The sequence below is a fragment of the Saccostrea cucullata genome, unplaced genomic scaffold (genome assembly GCF_032062105.1).
Source record: "Saccostrea cucullata isolate Sc308-1 unplaced genomic scaffold, CSIRO_AGI_Scuc_v1 ctg63, whole genome shotgun sequence".
Taxonomy (NCBI): Eukaryota; Metazoa; Mollusca; class Bivalvia; order Ostreida; family Ostreidae; genus Saccostrea; species Saccostrea cuccullata.
The window spans coordinates 4,648-27,598 of record NW_026933545.1 but is presented as its reverse complement, the minus strand read 5'-3'; the positions used below and the strand labels follow the sequence as shown (position 1 = coordinate 27,598).

The following is a 22,951-nucleotide window of genomic DNA, read 5'->3' as shown; positions in this document are numbered from 1 at the left end:
TTATATTATAGTAAAACAATGTAATTAAAATATATATGGTCAATTAAAACATAAATTCAAGCATATTTATGAAGTTAATACAAATTATCAGGTCATTCAAAAATTATCAGGTCAATTAAAAATTACCAAGTCAACGTTTTCAGCGAATATTTCATAAAACTGCATCAAATTTTCATATTATTTGATATAAAACACGTATATTATAGTAAAACTATGCAGTTGAACTAAATATGGTCAACTATAACATAAATTTTACCATATTAATCAGATTTATAAAAATAATCAGGTCATTTAAAATATATCAGGTCAACGTTTTCAGCGAATATTTCATAAAACTGCATCAAATTTTCATATTATTTGATATAAAACACGTATATTATAGTAAAACTATGCAGTTGAACTAAATATGGTCAACTATAACATAAATTTTACCATATTAATCAGATTTATAAAAATAATCAGGTCATTTAAAATATATCAGGTCAACGTTTTCAGCGAATATTTCATAAAATTGCATCAAATATTTATATGATTTGATATAAAACACTTATATTATAGTAAAACTATGCAGTTGAATTATATATGGTCAATTATAATATAAATTTAACCATATCTATCAGGTTAATACAAATTATTAGGTCATTCAAAAATTATCAGGTCAATTGAAAATTATTCAGGTCAACGTTTTCAGCGAATATTTCATAAAATTGCATCAATATTTTATATTATTTGAAATAAAGCACTTATATTATAGTAAAACAATGTAATTAAAATATGAATGGTCAATTAAAACATAAGTTCAAGCATATTTATGAAGTTAATACAAATTATCAGGTCATTCAAAAAATATCAGGTCAATTGAAAATTATCAGGTCAACGTTTTCAGCGAATATTTCATAAAATTGCATCAATATTTTATATTATTTGAAATAAAACACTTATATTATAGTAAAACAATGTAATTAAAATATATATGGTCAATTAAAACATAAATTCAAGCATATTTATGAAGTTAATACAAATTATCAGGTCATTCAAAAATTATCAGGTCAATTGAAAATTATCAGGTCAACGTTTTCAGTGAATATTTCATAAAATTATGCATGTTTTATTAAATAAAGCACGTTTTATCATTGAATTATGGTTAATAATCAATAATTAGTTTTGAAAAATCATAAACAACTCATAATTTTCTAATATTATTTAAAAAAAATTCCATCAGGTCAATATCAGGTCTTTAGTATATCAGGTCTTTAGTATGTCCCGAGCCTAAGGGATATTCCGGTGATTGATTTTGATGTACTTGACCTACTGATTTTCAGAGCGAGAAAGCGATCCATTTGCAGAAACTTTGCAGATAAGATAGGGAAAATGTAAACATTGTTAGCCAAGCAACCAGAACGAGCAGCCATGGCGTCAAGTAGAACCCTTGTAGGAGCCATTGATCAGGGAACAAGCAGTTCTAGATTTTTGGTAAATTTTCTCTGAAGCAAAAAATGCATCTTTGTAAAGTTTTGTAACTGTAGGCCTACTATAGTGTTTTTCCAAAATATCTGATTTTTTTCCAGACTTTGTAATAATTTAAGGTCTTTGACGTGCGATGAAAAAAAAAACAACATATGGTGTAAAAACTCATAAATTTCAACATTTGGGTGCTTGATAAGGCAAAACACCATCTTATTTCATCGCGAGTCTCAGAGACGAGATTCAAAGATCTTGAAAATTCGGTGTTGCTTTAAACTAACAAGTAAGACAGGTGATAAACATAGTAAAATTGGAACCACCCACCCCACCCCCTCCAGCTGCTCTCATCAACTTGATGAAGCTTTCTCTCAGTCTTTATTTACTCCTGCAATGGACGGGGGAAGGGGGGGGGGGGGCAAAGATTAACAAATTTGCCTCATCTCTCCCCAACAAACCGATCTCCCTTGTGGGATAATCTCAATAAAACTTAATTAGACTAATACAGAATACAAAAGAATGATGATTTTCTATACTTGTCTACACAAACTATACACAGATTTGAATATTAAATACAATATTGATTGTTGCTGATTAGGACTTGAATGTTGCAAGCCAGTGTAGTACAAGTGTATTTGATAATACATGGTATAATTGTGAAATGTTTTCATAGGCACTTATAAAGATAAGTATTTATAATGTAATTTTTGTATGGCATTAAAATAAATGATAAATAATTAAATATAAGCTGATCTTGTTGAGGTAAAGATCTTAATTTAAATGTTTCTTTTCATTTTTTTTTTTTTTTAGATATTTTGCAGCAAAACAGGGGAATTGATAACGTACCATCAAACTGAGATCAAACAACTGCTACCAAAAGAAGGGTAAATGTTAGAGGTGGAATGCAGACTGCTTTTATGCTATGCTGAAATTCAAACACAATTTTAAAGTTTTTTTTCCCACTGTTATACAGGTATTACTTGTGTACCTGCATTTGATGTCATATCTCTCATTTCTTCTCATTGAGAAAATACATGTACATGTGCAAACATTTTGACATGTAAAATTATGGATTCATTTAATCATGTTAGCTTATAATTTTAGATTTGGTTTAATTTGTGAAGTCTGCACTGAACCAACACAACATTTAAAAAAAAATGATGATATGAAACAACATTTCTGTTTGCATTGTTTCATTTTTATAACAATACAGTGTATATATCTTCAGCTAGTGTACATTTTTAGCTCACCTGAGCCAAAGGCTGAGGTGAGCTTTTCTGATCAAAATTTGTCTGTTGTCTGTCATCGTTGTCATTGTTGTTGTTGTTGTTGTTGGCGTCGTTGTAAACTTTTCACATTTTCATCTTCTTCTCAAGAACCACTGGGGCAATTTCAAGCAAACTTGCTACAAAGAATCCCTGGGTAAAGGAGAAGGGCCTCACCCTTTTCCAAGGGGAGATAAATATGAATTAGGGAAAAATTAATGGCATTTTTAAAAAATCTTCTTCTCAAGAACAACTGGGCCAGGGAAGATGAAACTCATGTGAAATCATCCTCAGGTAGTGTAGATTCAAATTTGTTCAAATCATGACATCGGGGGTAGGGTGGGGCCAAAATGGTGGATCAAAGTTTAACATAGGAGTATATAGGAAAAAATCTTTAAAAATCTTCTTCTCAAGAACAAGTGGGCCAGGAAAGATGAAACTCATGTGAAATCATCCTCAGGTAGTGTAGATTCAAATTTGTTCAAATCATAACATCGGGGGTAGGGTGGGGCCAAAATGGTCAATCAAAGTTTTACATAGGAATATATAGGGAAAACTTTAAAAATCTTCTTTTCAAGTACTTCAAAGCCATGATTAGTGATATTTATATGGAATCATCCTCAGGTAGTGTAGATTCTAGTTTGTTCAAATCATGACCCCCAGGGGTAGGGTGGGGCCACAATGTCTGATCAAGATTTACATGGGAATAAATAGGAAAGATCTTTAAAAATCTTCTTCTCAAGAACAATTGAGACAGGAAAGATGAAACTCATGTGAAATCATCCTCAGGTAGTGTAGATTCAAATTTGTTCTAATCGGGGGAAGGGTGGGTTCAAAATGGCCGATCAAAGTTTTATGTAGGATTATATAGGTAAATCTTTTAAAATCATCTTCTTAAGTACTTCAAAGCCATGATTTAATACTGATATAATATTTATATGGAATCATCCTCAGGTATTGTAGATTATAGTTTGTTCAAATCATAACCCCCAGTGATAGGGTGGGGCCACACCGGGGATCCAAGTTTTACATTTGAAAATATTAAAAAAAAATCTTTTCCTCAAGAATAGCAAAGCCATGGTTAGTGATACTAGTATTTATATGGAAGCACTCTCTGGTAGTGTAGAATTAAATTTGTTCAAATCATAACCCCCAGAGTAGGGTGAGACCACAATGGTGGATCAAAGTTTTACAAAGAAAAAGAAAGGGGAAAATCCCAAGAACAGAAATACTATGTTTAGTCATATTAGCATGTAAGCATCTTCATGTATTGAAGATTTAAATTTGTTCAAATCATGGCCCTTTGGGGTAGGGAGGGAAACATTGGGGGATCAAATTCAAAGGGTCACTTCATTATAAATAGGGATTTGACCTATAGGACCGGGCTTGGTTTTTTTTTCTATACAAAAATCTTGTCAATTTCCGTTCCAATTAATGACATTAGGCTGAATACATATAACAATTTGTTTTTCCTAAATCTTTATTTCAGTGAATAGAGGTAGGAGGAACCCTTTCATTGATTTTCTGAGTTTGTTATCCCCAGATGTAATAATTGATATTTGTCTTTGCTTCTCATTGTGCATAAAGGTAATGTCTGCTGTCTCTGAAATTCTATTCTTTATGTCTAGGGTATTTATCTGTGCATATAATAAAACATGTCATTAATATGTTATATAGGCCTAAATGAAATCCAAGTGAGTGCATTTACTGAAATATATAGCCAAAATCAGTGTGATTAAATTCTAAGGAATATATGCAATTGAAATTCATCGCAACTCAATGCTGCCAAGAATACCTGTATTGAGAAACACATAGTGAGTTATTCTTGTCCTCGGAGAAAGTGTGCTTATACTTAGGTTCGTTCCGCCTGACTGACAACTGTACATTGGATTGTTACGATTTGATATCTCTTTAGTGTTTCTTATATCAAGAATGGGCATGCATAAGGGATAGATATACACAAGTCTATAAAAAAAAAATCAAAATAGTCTTTGAAAAGGTGAAATTTAAAACTTTAAAAGTGTTGTACCAGGTGGATTCGAACCCCAGACTTTAAAAAGAAAGTATCCAAGGTGTGAAAGTCAGCACATATATCAACTGAGCTAGTCTGACTCTAATAATGAAAGGCATAAACTAAAAGCAGGTTATGAAAATCAGGTTTCCCTATTTTTTATAGGTTTTTTGTGAATTTCGACCCAAGGGCAGGGGTGCCCCTAAAAAAATCTTATCTTAAATTATTCCTTACATCTTAACCTATCAAAATATCACAATTTTATTTAGGGGCAGGCCTGCCCTGATGGACTTCAAGGCCAAAATTCATGCAAAAATCAACGCTTTTATGGACAAAATGGTGTTTCGATCAACTTTGGAGGTTTATTGTAAAGTTGTATATAATAAATTTTAGGTATAAAATACAAATTTGAAAAATTTAGACATATATTATACGGTAGAAAACAACAAATAAAGATTGATTTTTAAAATGTCACTTTTTCTGGGAAATTGTTGTCTCCTATACGTCAATTCTTTTGTTAAAGTGAATACATTCTTATTACGAAGTAATATATAGGAACAAAATGTTTAAAAAGAAATCTTTTTATCAAGAACAACAAAGTCATATGCTCTATTGATATGAAGGTATTCTCAAAAAGTAATAAAATTCAAGCCCCCCCCCCCACCTCAATAAACTTTCAGTTCTGATCTGATATGTGCTTTTTCCTAGCTGATGTGCTCAGATGAGCGATGTGGCCCCTGGGCCTCTTGTTTTAATACATGCATGATTTTGAGAAAGACATCCAGACATAAACTTATATAATAAGTCTCGCATTCAGGATACCCTCATTAACAATTTTTTTTATGGGTTGCAATAAACAAACATTTTATTTATCATGTAAGGTAAAATTAATAGAATGATAAAGATCTTTGGTGTTAATTTTTTTTTAAATTTAATTTTGCTAATTTTTTAATGAATATTTTTTTCATTTGTATAGGTGGGTGGAGGAAGACCCCCAGGAAATCCTACAGTCTGTCCACCTCTGCATGGAGAAAGCTGTCGAAAACTTACAGGCCCTCAATCTCTCTGTCTCCGACATCAAGTGTAAGGTCCCTTCGTGCGAACAGGATTATCACAAACTTTCTAGCCATGACCCATTCATAAAATTCAATTTTGTCTGTGTTGATAGGAAATAACTAATAAGAGATATTTGCTGTAAACATGTTTTGTATGATATAGGGATTAATTGCTGAGGTTTAAAGACATATTGCTGAGGTTTAAAGACATATTTATTAACAAACATGCGTCTAAATGAATTTTTTTTTTATATACTTTGCAAATTCAATTAACAAGTGGCTATAATTATGCATCTTTTAAAGTTCACATGGCTAAACCTTAATAAATATAGAAAATTAAATCATCAGGAATTTTTAGCTTATGGGGTCAAATTTTCATCGTTTGAGGAAAAACTTCTGGTATGTGGGGATTTGATTTCGTGGATGAAGAATTGTTTAGTAGTTATGTATGTAACATTTTACATTTCGTGGTGGACATGAATTTGTGGGTCTCTTTATACCTCAAAAACAATGAAAAATGAAACCACCAGGAAAGTGATTTCACAGTGTTCTCTTTCCATGATATGTAATTATATTATACAAATCTCTTTTTATTGTGCCTTTATTGAATTTCAGGCATTGGTATCACCAACCAAAGGGAAACAACTGTTGTTTGGGACAAGAAAACAGGGAAACCCCTATACAATGCAATAGGTATTATATAAAAACTCATGCCGAGTTGATTTGTATGAAGACCAGCTGATAAGATTTTATCTTATTAGGGTCCCCCAAATGGAATGGGAGGTCTATAGTGGTCATATTATCTGTAAATCTGTCTTCCAACACCTTTGTTGTGTATTCTAAACCAGTTTCAATGACACTTTCATATTTTGTACATATTTTACTATAAGAGCAAGGCACCTATAGATTTTACCAGTGTCACACATGTAGTGCTTTGTCTGTCTGTCTGTAATTATATTAAATACATGACAAATAAGTTTGAAAAGTTTTCATTGTATGTCTGTTTCTTTAAATATTTTTTAAAATAATTTCTCTCGTTCTCATTCTACCTTTCATATATACCAGTATGTGTTTATATTTTGATTTCTTGACTATGTTTAAGTATACAAGGGTTGTTCGGAAAGATCGTGAACTTGTCATATCTTTTTTTTATTTGAAGTCATATCTTATCCAAATTTGATAGAAATATTTTAACAATAAATTACAATGATTTATTATTTAAAAATTTTAAAATATCACAATTTATTTTGAACTTATCCAGATTTAAAAATGCAAAAATTGGGTCACGGAGGCTTTCAATTTATGTATAGTCTGAGTTAATGCTGAAAATGTCACTCTATTTGCTATAGTTTGGTTGGACACAAGGACTTCTTCAACAGTTGACAAGCTTATTGCTAAAACCCCTCAGAAAGACAAAGACCATTTAAGGGTGCGTTTTTTTTTAACTGGACCTATATTTCATATGAAGGCTGCGAAAGATATTAGTCTACAAAAGATATTGGTCTAAAACTGATAATTTATTTTTGATATGGTAATTATAAATATACTTTTATAGTTTGTTACCACTATTTCTTTTTTCTTTTTTTTTTTTGCTAAAAAAATCTTCTGTTTCTTTGAATAGGCATATTGTGGTCTGCCAATAACAACATACTTTAGTGCCGTAAAGTTAAGATGGTTGATGGATAATGTAGAAGCAGTCAGGAAAGCCATAGCTGAGGACAGGTGCCTGTTTGGGACGGTCGACTCATGGTTATTATGGGTAAATTATTTGATTTTATTGGAGAAAAATATAAATATGGTTTACGAATGCATCTAAGTTTTATTCACAATAAGTAATTACCTTGTTAAAATACACCCAGTTTTCCGGGGGAAGTGCAGAGAATAGGGTTTACATGTACCACGGTAGTTTTGAGGTTTTTGAGACTTTGGATGATCTGTTCTGTCTTTAATATTAGGATATGTAATGCATGCTAGACTATTACTGGATTTTGAAATAAATGGAGTCAAGATAATCTTTGACAAACTTTAACCTTGACTTAAATTTAAGCGTAGACGTAACGTGAATAATTTTGATGTTCTGTAGAATATGACGGGAGGATCCAAGGGAGGTATACATGCTACAGATGTTACTAATGCCAGTCGTACCATGTTAATGAATATTCATAGCCTGAAATGGGACCCAAAGCTTTATGGGTAATTTTATTGTATAAAATTTACATAAAATTGAAACGGAAAATTTTGTATTGAAGTATTTTCTTTTTTGTGTGTGTTTTAAGAGGGCAGGGTGGTTGTGGCCATTTTTAGACTATATTGATCTCCTTTAGAAGAAGAGCTCCATATAAAGATATACAAAAGTGATGAAATTTTAAAACTAAAATGTATGAAATTTTCTTTGCCAAATGGTGGTTGACAGCTAAAGATATCATAAAAGAAAATAAGTTAATAAAAGAAAATAAGTTATATCAGATGGTTAATTTGTTGACCCTCCAGCCTCCATAAGTTATTTTCTTAATTAAATTCTTCGATTTTTTCAGCTTCTTTGAAATCCCAGTCTCTGTGTTACCAGAAATTCGAAGTTCTTCAGAGGTTTATGGTTCAATGAAGACAGGTCCTTTGCAGAATCTGCCTATTTCTGGGGTATTTGAGTTGAATATTTTTAGTTAATTAGTTGCAATGTATGAAAGGGTATGATCTTTAACATTTGGGTTTAAGTACCCGGTAGTCTCTACATACATGATTTTCTACATACATGATTTTTTATTCTAATTGCATCTAAATTTTTTAATTTTTTTTATACTTTTCTTTATCTTGAAAGCCTAAGTTGTGCTCAAAAGAGGATAAAATAAAGAAAATATTTTGGATATAAATTATTGGTATTAAACTAAATATTGTGATGAGGTTATGAATTATTTCACTCTGGTAATGGCTTTGTAGAAAAATCTTTATTGATTCATAATTTTGTCACAGATTTTGGGTGATCAGCAGTCAGCAATGGTTGGACAGATGTGTTTTAATGCAGGCCAAGCCAAAAACACGTTAGTAATTCTCATATTGATGATTTTAAGGTTCATAAACCTTCTGCCCGCTCCTATATTTATAATGTTGCTAGAACCTTAATGATTTTCCTAATGAAAAGCACTTTTTAAGTAAAATACAAACAATTAAAGCATAGCCTGCGGGGCAAATTTGGACAAAAAAAGACACCTCCACTTGGACCTGAAATGGAAGACAAACATTTATATACTGTATACATGTACTGAAGTTTAATCCTCCATTTCTTTGCCTATTTTTGTTAAACACATTAAATGTGTTTCATTTTTAAATTTGCCCAAAGTCATATTTTTGGCTTTTGTTATGCAACTACATACAGAGTAAACTTTTCTATGTTCAAAACATTCTGCATTTCATGTTGTATATAGCAATGTCATCCGCATTTTATTGTATATATAGCAACGTCATCTGCATTTTTTACTTCAATAGATAAATTTATGTTTGATGACGACCTTCTCAGGTCGAAACCGGTCAACAAAATAAATTTACTGCTGCATTTACACAAAGTGTTGGTGATCTGTTTTATACTTTTAAGTTTTCTGTGTTCCTTATAATACAATATCCAGTGAACAAGTGAACTATGATTTTGACATAAACCTGCAGTTTCTGTAGATGACACATCTTGTATGATAAAAAATCATTATGGATAATAGATAAGGAAACTGTAAAAAACACACATCCTTTCGTGAGGTAAAAATAAGGAAAATTACCAACAGCAGTCGATAATAAATGATAAAACAATTTTATATAAGTTTTTCCTGTTATGTCACAAATGTAATAAGTTTCGCTATAAACCCTGAAAAATACTGAATCACACTGGAAACAGTTATGTCACTCGCCGGAAACAGTTATGTCCCCCGACGAAGCAGGCAGAGCCCTCGGGGAATATGATTTTTCTTGGCTGAAGTAATCTTCATTATTCCCTCACTATCATTCAATAAATGTATACTATTGGATTTTGTCTATGAAGGCTGATCCCCTGACATTATTTTGTATGAAAACAGACTTCCAAAACCAAATGAATTATAAAATGTGACATCGTTGGTTAGACTTATTGTGTGAATCATTTAACTTTCTGATACTGTAAACCAACTTTTATTGGCATGCAAGAAATTTTTGCAAAGTTCGCGAGAGCCTTGTCATTGCAAATATTCCTCACCGTGGACCGGTTCTTAAAGTCTTTGTGTCTATTAACAAGAGAACCTACATAAGCTTGATCACGAAAATTAATCATCTCAAACTAGATTACCCCCAGTAAATCGCGAAATAAAGTCATCAAAATAAAAGTTGGTTTACAGTATTCTGCATTTTCAAAAAGAGGGTCTAATTTTTAGACGGGGTCATGTGACCCTGTCTATTAGTTTACTGTCTGAGGCCTCAAAACGGAAGCCGTGGGGAGAACAGATGAATTAAATCTACGCTAAATGAAATAGTGCAGAAATTGTTTTGATCAAGACACAAACATTCTGTATCAAGCTGACGAAAGTGATATAAACCTTTTTTTTACTCAAATTAATGAAGCATTTTGACAATTTAAAACTGAAAATAGTTATTGTAAATCACACTAGTAAACAAAGTACTCTCCTGCGTATTATTACGACTGCATACACATCATCCATTGTTTACTTCTGGAAAAATATTAATTCAGACCCGGTGAAATTCGGACAATCCAAAAAGGTTTCTAGACTTAGTAATTATTGAATTTTCTACTTCAAAGTAAATGAAAAACGTGGTGATAAACTATTCACAGTTTTGTTTTTAGTATGATTATTATTAAAATTTAGTTGTTATCAAAACTTTATAAAAAAAATCACATTTGTGAAATCTAGCATGAAGATTATTTTGACCCCGTCTTTCAGCACTGTCTCAGTACTTTTATTGTTTTTAACATCTACGTACATGCTATACACTCACCCACTGTGCACTTATTTAAGTTTGGTTGGCCTCTTAATGACATTAGAAAAGCTTGGCATTTAGATAATGTGTTTTAATTTCATACAGTTCATGGAAAATAAAGTTGCTAGACTTATTGGTAATTTTTTTTCATTTTAGATATGGAACAGGGTGTTTCCTATTAATGAATACTGGTAACGAGGTATGTGATAATTAATTAATGTGCAGAAAGATCGTCTGATCATTGAAAGTTATAATAGCTTCAAGAAAATTCTTGCGAAAAAGATGCAGCAAATTGAATTTTTATTACTTTAAAGAGAATAACATTTTATATAACTTTTCTGTACTGCATGTAAATAATCCTTTGTTATCACTTCCAAATGAATTTTCTGATAAGAATGAGTTTAATAAATGTTTTTAATTTTCTGACATTAAGGCAATATTTTCGAAAATCTTTGAGAGAGTTTTGTTTACCTGCTCTTTGTTACTGTACATCACAGGCACCTGACATTGTAAACCTTTCTTTTTATAAATAAAAAATATCCCCTGTATTATAGTATTGGGGATAGTTTTATTTAAAAAAGAAAGGTTAAAAACGTCAGGCACCTGTGCTGTACATGTATGAATGAATATCACTGTTATTCTGCGCGTAAATTAACGTGTTTTAAGGGTAGGGCCCAGGGCCCCGTGACACATCAGAACCAGACTGGATGTTTAATTATCACTGTCTGCCATATTCTGAATGAATTCCAAATCATGATCATTTTGATCATTTTTATATTCTGTCTAACATAAATGAAAAAATAAACCAAAAGTCAGGCAAATTTATTATTGTTTATCACTTTTTATTCGCAAGAACCTTATTTTTGTGTAATTACGCGAGACAGTATAGTTGCGAAAATATCATTTTCACTTATATTAATATTCCTATAGATTATATAGAGCAATAACCACAATTCCTAAAAAAAAATTTGTTAAAGAGCCAATGATTATCTTGTGAAAAAAAAGGTGTCACAAAATTAAGTGATCTACAGTATGTTCATTAGTTTAAGTGCACTTTTTCTATCCATGATTTATTTGGAACCCCTTTTATAGAATGGAACTCTCATTATTTAAAAAAATAAAAATAAATGCTTTTCTTGACACAAGACTAGTGAAAGTAAAAGCTGTTAATGTAAGAAAATTGTTTCACTGAAATAATGAATTTGTTTGCTTATCAAGAATAACTTAAATTCACACATTTTCTTTGAGACTATTTCTAATTTTCACCTTCGTAAAGTTGTACAATTAGCAAGTCACTGTGTTGTTGTGACGGCTTTCAATTCACACGTTTGAACTTTTATGTCTACGGTGACAGGAAATGAAGTTAATTATATTATTTTCTCTCATTGTAGTACATGTACTTTTATTTTACTGTAAAACAGACATACAGTATTTGTGGGGGATTAAATTTTGTTTCTCTCATTATTTACAAGAAGTAATGAAAATAAATTGCACACAAAATTTTTACATGACTACACATGGTTTTAGTTTACTTTCAAAACATCGAAATTTAATGCTCACAAAACCTTTTTTGAATAACAAATCACCAAAATGTTATTCCAACAAAAAAAGCAATTTTCCGTATTCTGAAAAAATAATACTTGCCGTTTTAACCACCTATTTTTGTTTAGCCTGTGGAATCCAAGAGGGGGCTGTTGACCACTGTGGGATACCAGCTGGGTAGGAACAAGCCTGTGGTGTATGCCTTAGAAGGAGCGGTGGCCATCGCTGGAGCTTGTGTTAGGTGGCTGAGAGACAACCTCGGGGTCATCAAGACATCTGAGGAAGTCGGTGGGTACAAATTTTGTGTATATAAACATGAAGTGCTGTAGAAATTAGGGATTTGGTAAAGGAGTTCTATTGAAAAGTTTAAAAAATTTACTGTATACAGGGAAAATTTTGCCCTTGTTTTATTTTTGCCCCTTTCGCCCTCATCAAAAATGGGCAAATTTAAAACGGGGCAAATTTTAAGTAAACAGTATAATATCTTAAACAGCAATCTTCCTGGTTAAAATTTGAAACAAGACAAACTTGTTTCCAAATATCAAAGGGTGAAATTAACCAGAGCAAAAATAACCCTGTATACAGTTTATTTCTAGATGACCCAAAATCTGGTAAATGGTATTTTACAAAATGAAACAGTGATTTACTAGACTGAGTTGTGATATAGAAATACAGCTATTAACAAAAAAATAGATTTTTTTTTTAAATGAGTGATCCATTTTATTTACAGTGACCCTGACTGACCATTTTACTTTGAATTTGAAAAATTGCACTAAAATCAAAAATGATGTTGATTTCAGAAGCAATTGAATTTGATATGTAAAGGCTTTTTTCAGAGGTACTGGCTGCCAAAGTTGATAGTACACATGGCTGCTACTTCGTTCCTGCCTTTTCTGGTCTGTTCTGTCCCTACTGGCAAATGGATGCTAGAGGGTAAATATTTTCTTTTTATATGACATGGTTTTGTTTTAATTAAACAAGAGAAAGATATTAAATCACCTGAATTTAGAGATCCAGTTTATATGAAACATGGAGATAACGAACAGCATTCAAGCTCAAAAAGAACATTCAAACAATACAAATCAGTACCAGAGGAAACAGAGACTGCTAAAACATCAGAGGTGGGATCAGGTGCCATAGAGGAGTAAGCATCCCCTGTTCACTGAAACAATACAAGTCAGTAGCAGAGCAAACACAGACTTCGGAAACATCAGAGGTGGAATCAGGTGTCATGGAGGATTTCTGAAATGAAATTCAGATGTGTGCAAAACGGGAACAAACCCTATATATGTTCACCTCTCCTCCTTGGCAAATTATCATGATCACACATTTTTTCTATGCCTGAAATTCAAATGTGTGCAAAACGGGACAAACCAGCAAGGGTTAGAAAAATCTGTTAAACAATTCAGTGTGTAAAAAATGGTTTAACAATAGGTATGAAAAACATCGGACAGTATTTGGCTTAGATAGATTGTATTTGCTGACAAGGTCATTGTATAAAACATAAAAACTTGCATAATTAAAAAATGAGGACTTTAATCAAACATAAACGGCTAATGTATGAATTTTCTTTGCTTGTTTGAATTATACTACACTGTAGTTTCTTAAATTACAAGAAGGGAAAGGCAGTTCCTAAATGTCATAAACATAGTAATGATCCAGGCCTACTTTTTTGTGATTGCTTGCAAAACATGATCATTTGCAAAATAGAATTATTTTGTGGATGTCTGTCTGTGTTTTTGTCTGACTTGGCTTTTACAAGGTTTCTCTCCCAAGTGGATGGTTTCTTCTCTGTTGGAGGAAACTGATGTCATATTACTCTCTTAATTACATTGTTATAATGAGGGTCATGGCTTTTTGACATATTGTTATTGTAGAATTTCATAGGATCAACTTTGAATAAATGAATTTAATAATGTTTGTTTTTCATCTAAATTGATTTATTTCACAATTGACATTGTTGAAAAAACATGTAAGTACTCTTTATTAACTGCCATTTACTAGTTCATTTTCTTGATATGTGATGTTTACAATTCATTTTGTGAAATTAAGAACTTTTGTGTAAAATAAGGAATTTTAAAACAGATTTTGCCACATAATGCTCCTTTGACTGTTAGGGTCGTTGGGCCTTATATTGAAGAGAGAGAAATAAAAAGCTCTAATTGTTGTGAGCATGTTTTATTTACTATTGAGTATAATTTGGAAAAATATCAAGTCGTTGTGGTGTTTTAAAAAGTTTGAATGAAAATAATCATTTACTAATATCGCTAAAAACAGTCTTAAGGGGGCCGACTGGGGTTTTATTGCGTGAAAACTACAATTAGCGAAACTCTTCATTTATATACCATATATAACTTACATTAACTTAAGTGTACATGCAAAGTTTGGGCGAAATCTACTGGCCAGTAGCCCTTTTCACAAAAAATCTTACGACATATTTTTATCTTAAGTAAAAACTTACGATAAAAGTCATTTTCACAAAAATTCTTAAGAAAGTCCTAAGTTCAAAATCTATCGTAACTTTACGAGAGCACGTACCCTCTCTTAAGTTTTTTCAAACCGATTTTAATGTTAAAATATAACCACAAAAATCAAAATACACATTAAATAGAACTTGTAAAAGTGACTTCCAATATTATTTTATATTTTTCTCACGGTTATTTTGGAGAAATGATAGGAAATACACTACAAAATATTTACGATTTATGTTTCACTTAAGATTTTCGTACGACCTACTCTTACGTCAGACTTGTGATTGTGACGTCACATTTCAAACTTCTTGCTTGCACTCGTTATTTGTTGTCAGTAACATTTGTTTTTGCTGATAAATGATGAAAACTGACTATATTTTTATTATCATCTACTAATTTAATTATAAAGCATATTCAGACTGTTGCTAAGGACGAAGTCTATCGTAAGTAAAATCTTAAGTTTAATCTGCTACGAATGCGTTCGTGAAAAGCGCTTAAGATTTGTCTTAAGAAATTCGTAAGTTAAAATCATAAGCAAAAACTTAAGATTTTTTGTGAAAAGGACTACAGGTATTTTTAAGGGACCATCTCAAAATATAGGTATATTTACTATAGGATTTTATGGGAAAGAGCCAATTTTTAGCACTTTAACGCAAATTATACAAATACTACAATAGCGTTTTTGTTCAAACTATAATATATGACGAGTAATACTATATAGTACATTGTGTGTAAGAAACACAAAATTCTACTGTATTTTTACCTGAGGGGGCATCTCAAAAGGCAAAAAATTAACGAATTTTCCTGTTTTTATAGAGTACTACAAATTATGTCGGGCACAAAGGTATTATATGATAAAATGATAAGAATAATGGAGAGATTCTAAAATTTTTATGTTTTAAATTTCAAGAACGTATGTTTATTACTTTTTATTTAATAACATTTTTATAACCCCTTTCTTAAAGGGCTTCAGTTTATCATATAACGTCAAAAACACACTATAACAACGTCAAACTACCTATCAGTTGCAAAATCGGTTAAAAATTCAGTTATATAAAATTGTAATTACATTTTTAAACCTGAAATTTCTTAATTTTGCTTAATTTTATGAATCAAGCAAAAAAAAGTTGCTTTAAAACAGTAAATATGCGTCATTTTACTATGATGCGCGAAATATTGCACAATGAAAACTACAGTCGGCCCCCTTAAGTGTTAAAACTGGACAACCATTGTAAAAATTTTATTTTAATTGAACTTTTGTATATTAAGCATGTATATGTGTGAAATTGTAAACATAAATGATTTCATGTTTGGAACTGGTTGAACTGAATTCCTTTTGAGTACTCTGTGGGTTTGAGATACATGTACGGTACAGTAATTGAACCTTTCCCTGACATGCATATAGGGTATTCTGATGGTACTTTTTTTTTTTCAAAGTTACTTTTTATGAAACTGAAACTGTTTTTAAAGATTCTTACATAATGAAATGAAGAAAAAAATCAGTTATGTAATCAATTGCACTGTTTGTACTTATGTGCAGATTATTAGAGAAGTTTTAACTTTTTTCAGCATTATTTGTGGACTGACCCAGTTTACGACTAAAGAACATATCGCCAGAGCAGCATTGGAGGCCGTGTGTTTCCAGACCAGAGAGGTCAGATAATAGAAATCTTTTTTTCACCTTCTACATAGAAACCTCCAGGATAGAAGCTTATGTTCAGTGTTCTGAATCCTTGTTCAAGCCAAGATGAAACAAAAAACCATACATGTGATAATTTCTAGACCCAGATACTGTACAGCGCAGCCTTCAAAATACTGGAATTTGGGTGAAAATACTGTACATTGCTAATAAAAAAAACTGTACCAAGAACGGTACAAAATATCGACCAAAAAAAACTAATGTAAGGTGTTTATTTTTTAATTTCAAATCAATGTACAGGTGCACCACTGCATAACATGTATTATGATTTATTATTCATTTCAAGAAACTCTTGAAGAATTTTGAATTTCGGCATTAAACTATGCTATAAATGTTGAACTTAGTAAAAAGTACAGTGTTTATAAAAACAGTTTATTGTATGAGTCTGGTCATTTCCATTCAGCCTGCAATTTTTAAATTGTACTAAAAAAAACATTTCTCTTAATCTGTGTTTGATAAACAATACGTATGCCTCATGAAATAATGGACTAAATTTTGTTTTGCTGTCACAAAATGTCTCCGATTCTTGTGAATGGCATTTTTTTTGAAATGTCTTTAGTTTTAATAAATTACAGTTTTAAAAATCCTTGATAAAGATCCAATTAAAAAGCAATCAGTCAAACAAAACGCTTTGATATCTCCTAATTACGATGTAATTATCATGGGAATATTTCACACCTTCGTTCATGATGTTTTGTTTACATTAATCAAGCGCAGTAAGCCACGCATAGTTGGAGATTTCCGGTGTTGCGAGAGGCGGTTTCCGGTAAACATTTCAAACTATGGTACACATTCTCATTTCCCGTGAATTTTGGTGCAGGGGCGTAGCAACAGGGGGGGGGGGGCAGGGGGGGGCCTGGCCCCCCCACTTTTTTCCCCAACCTTACTTATACTATACGAAATGTTAATTGAAAGCCTGGTTGGCCCCCCCCACTTTTAAGCTTTTAGTGATGTACCGAAAATGTAGTATTAGAATTGGTACTGAAAGTAGTTGTTACTGAGAAAAAGTTTTTTTTTTTTTTTTTGCTTGTCAACTTTTTCAGGTAAGTAAAAAAATTTTTTTCTATGGCTGGCCCCCCCACTTTCAAAAACGATGCTATGCCACTGTGGTGTATGGCCGGGACACCGTGATGGGGGTCGAAAATACGGGATATTTCCTGTACAGCCGGTATATATCACATGTATGAAAAACATAGTTCAAATTTTCAGCAATAAAGATAGCAATGACCCAAAAATGATTTAAAAACAGAGAGACAAACGAGTAAATATTGTTAAACGAATGGCTTGCATAGCTGCAACATGAGCACGGGCATTTCGCCTGTCTTATTCCCCCAGATTCTTTGCAACTTGCTTAAATGCAGCAAAGAAACAAACTTAACACTTCTTCAACTTTGATATCACATTTGTTCTCCACGAAAAATAAGTGATATAACTTTACTGTTTTAAATTAGCATACATGTTAACTCTCCCGATTTATATTTTCAAATATTATTTTTCTACAAAAGCTACGTCTAAAGTATTTTTGGTTCGCTTGGGTATCCATAAGCCACTCTCATAAAATCTCGACATTTGCTTTATTTTTTGTAATAGATTTCAAGTGGATTGATGGGGTGCGTTGGCCAATGGTAACAATTTAAAACGAGTTTTGGGTAGAGTTGATCATAACAATGGCACCATTACTACCATTGTTAACAATGACAGATTAAAAATTCAAACCAAGATTATTATTCTTGCTTCGTGCATCATTTTGCAGCAAGAGAATGCTATAATTTTTGGTCAGGTAAGAACTTCTCCACATGAATTTTTCTCCAACTTGTCTTTATTGTCAAATGTAAAATTTTGATTTTACATTAAATACACTTTAAAGTTATTAAAATAAATATTCTGAAACTTTCATTGACGTTTCACACATATATACACAGAGTTTATGTGATTAGGTGTAGTAAAAACATTACATGATTTGTTCCTTTTTCAACTTTTTCCCCGATGAAAAACTTTCATAGAATAATCTTGTTAATATTAATTCTATAGATAGAAAACGATTTATAGAGTAAAAATGAACTCAATTATGCATAAAATTTATTAGAATTTACCAAATACCGCCCGGTAACGTTTTGTAACATACTGTAAACGTCATTAAAAAAGTTACATTTGGCTGTGTATTCTTTTTTCGTAAACTTTGGTACCATTGGCTTACCAAAGGTAAAAAATTTTTGGCGGAAAATTAATCAACATCCCTTCCATGAAAAAGGAGATACGCTAATTCCAAGTACAACGCTAAATGTTTTGTACTTATATACGTAAATAAGAACGATAAGAAATGCGCTAAATTAAATCTTCGCTAACTTGTTCAAAACTCAATTTCCGCCAAATATCGTACACGCTAAATAAAATACATTTACAGTAAATAATTTATAGAATAAATACAAACATGTATATTAGGATGTGAAGCGCTCTGATAGTGCAGTTTACTTAAAGTACAAAATCATTACAAATACATCTCTTCTTTAATTGTCTTCCTTTCTACAAAACAAAACAAGATGTTTAATGTAAAATCTTTTTAAAACATATAAAGCAAGGGCAGATGGGTGGGGATTCAGTTATCTGCACTGAAAAGAGCCTTCGAATGGCTTTAGAATATTCTGTGCTGACAGCGGTCAGTTAAAACCCGAATATTTATATGAATATTTAAATGTCACCTGACAAGGTGACCAGCATTACAGCCAATAGATTACAGATATAAACACAACAAAACTCGGTTATAACGAAGTGACACAGGGACCTATGAAATAACTCACTTTATCCGTAATTTGTTATAACCGTACAAGAAATTCATTAAATTTATATACTAGCTGGGGATCCAAGATGACTTTGATATATCCCTAAATTCGCAATATCCGTGTTTGTAATAAACGAGTTTTGCTGTAAACACAAGCACGTGTTATTAGCAGCATTGATAAATACATGTTATCTCTATAAAAAATTTGTTAATGGTGTTGTAATAAACACAGGATGTTTTTTGTGTTACAAGGTTGCTAATCCCATCAAAACATCCTGTAATTTTCAGATTCTTGAGGCCATGGGGGAGGACAGTGGGATCCCACTGAAGTCCTTACAGGTAGACGGGGGAATGACGGCCAATCAGCTGTTGATGCAGTTACAGGCAGATTTGTTGGGCATTAATGTAGGTAAGCACCCCGTAGCACTCAAAAAATTCATTTTACCTTTATTCAATGCCCTGCAGCACGTAAAGGGGAAAATCAAAGTACTGATAGTACTTGGATGTGTTTGAAATTCTGTATCTTTATTTTGTTTTATATGATTAACTTACAACATTGCACTCTTGAGATATACAAGACTTTTATGTAGTATTGCATGTCATTGTTTATTTCCACATGTAAAGAACACATTCTTACAGCTTACATCAGTAAACATCATCTGGAATGAAAACAGTATTTTGATTACCCTGTAGTTTGCAAACTGATATTTTTAGATTTGAATGTCATGTGACATTGATTTTCTTTTATTTTTTTATTAGTAAGACCCTCCATGCCTGAGACAACAGCATTAGGAGCAGCCATGGCTGCCGGAGCTGCTGAGGGGGTGGGGATTTGGAGCCTTGATCCTAAGAACCTTAGTACCATAACCACAGACACGTTTACCCCCTGTATCAGAGAGAAAGGTAAGTTTTACATTAGTTTCCACAGACACATTTACTCCCTGTATTACGGAGAAAGTTAAGGTCATTGTCGGATACCCAAAGGTAAGATCACTCATAGGTATCGGATGCTGAGGTATTGTGTACTTCCACTTTAGTTTTTAGTTGTAGTCTTCTCTGTTCCAGTGTTTCCAGGGAGATTTTTTTAATGCCCTCTCTTATTTAACAATTTGTTTATTATCTCCCCTTGAAAAGGGGGGCATATCTTTTCTGTGAACTTGGCCCGATATTTCTTGAGAAAAAGTAACAGATGTGACAAGTTTCACTTTGCAGAGAAAACAAGACAGACCAATAAAAATGCTCATACGAGCTCAAAGCTCAAGTAAGCTTAAAAAGACCAGAGAAGTGTCTCACAAAATTGATGCAATTTCTTAAGTGGATAATGTAATGTTTTGTTTTCAATTCTTTCGGTAAAAAAAATTTATAAAAAATGATATCTTTTCTGCCAGTTATTTTTTTCTTTAAATTTGTTTTCCTGTTTATAATTTAGAGCGAGATGCCAGATATAGCCGCTGGAAGTTAGCCGTCCAGAGATCAATGCACTGGGAAACAGCCGAGGAAATAACCGGTAAAACATTTCTCTATCGATTACTGTCAGCGAATTAGGCAAAAAACATCTCCTTGCGTAAGCTGTAAATTATTTCCATATTGTAGGAGTGTTTGGTTAACCTCTACAAGGAGGGTGATAATTAATTTATCACAAATCTGGATTGCAACAAGTAAATCGATTACTCAGAGCAATCATAAATGGTTAAAAAAAAAGGCATTAATCAGTTTATCATAAACAAATTAAAATATGATTTAAAATTTGTCTAACACAGCACACAGCAAATCATGGACTTTGCCATTGTAACCATGGGAGGCGGGGGGTATCATTTAGTGAGCTCTTTGCTCACAATACCTCTAGTTTTTACTTTGTGGCAGTTCAACATCGTATCTTTTCTGACACAAACTTTCTCTCTTAATGCCATCATGTCAGATAAGACAGGTTTTACAGTAAATTGAATAAACGTAGATTTGAAAATTTGTCTTTTTACTGTTGACGAACTAAATGAATATTTTTTTTTCTTGCAAGATTAGGAAGCCAGCCGTCCCTGTTCAGTACATTTCCTGGAGGGGTTTTCATCATTAGCAGCTTAGCCATATACATGCTTTCAGAAATTATACCACATAGGTGATAGGTCATAGTTTTATTTATATAATGTTTATAGATTAGTATATTTCATGGAGATTATTTTTAGTTTCATTTGAATATTTCAAGTTTTTTCCGCAAGATTTTTTTTTTGTTTTGTGTGGATTTGAAAAATCAACTGTTTTTCTGAGATTTATTTTTGGGTTTCATAAAGTATCGTTAAATAATGTACTATAAATGTGATTTTTTTTTTCCACATGATTAAAATTCTGTGGAATTCACAATTTCTATTCAATTTGTGGGTAGAAAATTATGTGGATTTCTTAAATTGTTACTACATGTATATGCCCTTAATGTACTTAAAGTATGCTAGATGGCATTTTCTCAGAAAATTTGTTGTAAGATGCATACCATAAATTAAAACTACATGGATAAAAGTACTTCTGCAGTATTTCAAAATTTATATCTGCATAGAAAAATGATTGAATCTTTGCAGTATAAAAATGATGCAGCGTTAGATAAATTTACAAAAATATTCATTGGGGATTAAATTTTTTTTATTTCATTGTTAAGCATTGTCAGTGAATGAAATCTCAAACGAAATTTTAATATGGCTTTATATTGAATATTGTTTTCTTAATTTTGAAAAAATGAAATCAAATCCCCATGAAACAATTTTTGATCTCATGTAAATGAAATTTCATCTCAATGAAAATATCGTCTTCTGCACTACATGTAGTACATGTAATTGTAATAAGTGATGACTAGTGTGTCAAACACATTTACATATCATGCATTTTGTTGATTTACTTACTTGTACTTTTGTTCTAATGTGTCAGAGTCATTAAAATGCTTCCTATTTGATTTTTAATATTATGGACAACTTTATATACACGCTCTTTCGATTTTTCTTCTTGCATATACAACAGATATTTTAAGACCAATTTTTTTAACTAAAAGACCAATTATTTTCATCTTTTGATGATCCTAAACAGTCAGTCATGAAAATTTATATTTTTAGATTTCTAGTAGGGCTGGGTATTGACTAAAAATTTCGTACTGCAATATATTGCGATATTTTTACCTGTATTGCGATATGTATTGCAATATTTTTAACATTATTAAAACAGCATGTTCTCGTTATTTTTACTTTAATTTACATGCAGAATATACATAACTATGATAAGTAAGCAAAAGGAAAAAAATTCTTGTTGATTTTATTGAATTCATGCTTTGAAATACACCCATAAAACAGTTTCTGTCTCACTGTTTGGCTCAACAACAACCTTTCTTATAATTATTTTTATAATTAATGGTAAAATTCCTTAGCCTAAGCATTTTGTCAGTATATCAATATAAAAATGTATTGCAATACGATATTTTATGTCATTGTATTGCAATATACCGAAATATCGATATTTTTGCCCAACCCTAATTTTTAGCTATCATTGTGTAGGCTGTTATGAAGAACACGTGTGAACACATGTGAATACAATTATAATAACTGTTATACACAAATTAAAAAAAAATGTGCTGAGGGATATTATGGGGAAATCAAACAATTAACTGTTGACTTTCAATAGACTTTCAGCTCATTTAAATTATTGGTATTTACAATTTTCAAGGGTTTGGGTCTGATAAATATGTGAG

The 22,951-nt window shown here is 31.7% G+C and overlaps 1 protein-coding gene across 2 annotated transcripts; it reads left to right on the top strand.

Annotated features, from left to right (window-relative positions):
* The first annotated feature begins 1,280 nt into the window (after window positions 1-1,280).
* LOC134238575 (glycerol kinase-like) lies at window positions 1,281-21,466 on the top strand. 2 transcript variants are annotated; one of them, XM_062720684.1, is made up of 17 exons: window positions 1,281-1,473; window positions 2,272-2,345; window positions 5,714-5,820; window positions 6,408-6,485; window positions 7,142-7,221; window positions 7,414-7,551; window positions 7,876-7,985; window positions 8,327-8,429; window positions 8,760-8,827; window positions 10,896-10,938; window positions 12,410-12,569; window positions 13,118-13,214; window positions 16,322-16,406; window positions 19,519-19,639; window positions 19,990-20,133; window positions 20,660-20,737; window positions 21,250-21,466. In XM_062720684.1, the coding sequence occupies exons 1-17, from the start codon at window positions 1,411-1,413 to the stop codon at window positions 21,345-21,347; spliced, it is 1,647 nt and encodes a 548-aa protein (XP_062576668.1). In that variant the 5' UTR covers window positions 1,281-1,410; the 3' UTR covers window positions 21,348-21,466. The 2 variants fall into 2 exon arrangements, with proteins under 2 accessions (XP_062576668.1, XP_062576669.1); XM_062720685.1 differs by having other exon boundaries at window positions 21,245-21,351.
* Window positions 21,467-22,951: the final 1,485 nt, after the last annotated feature.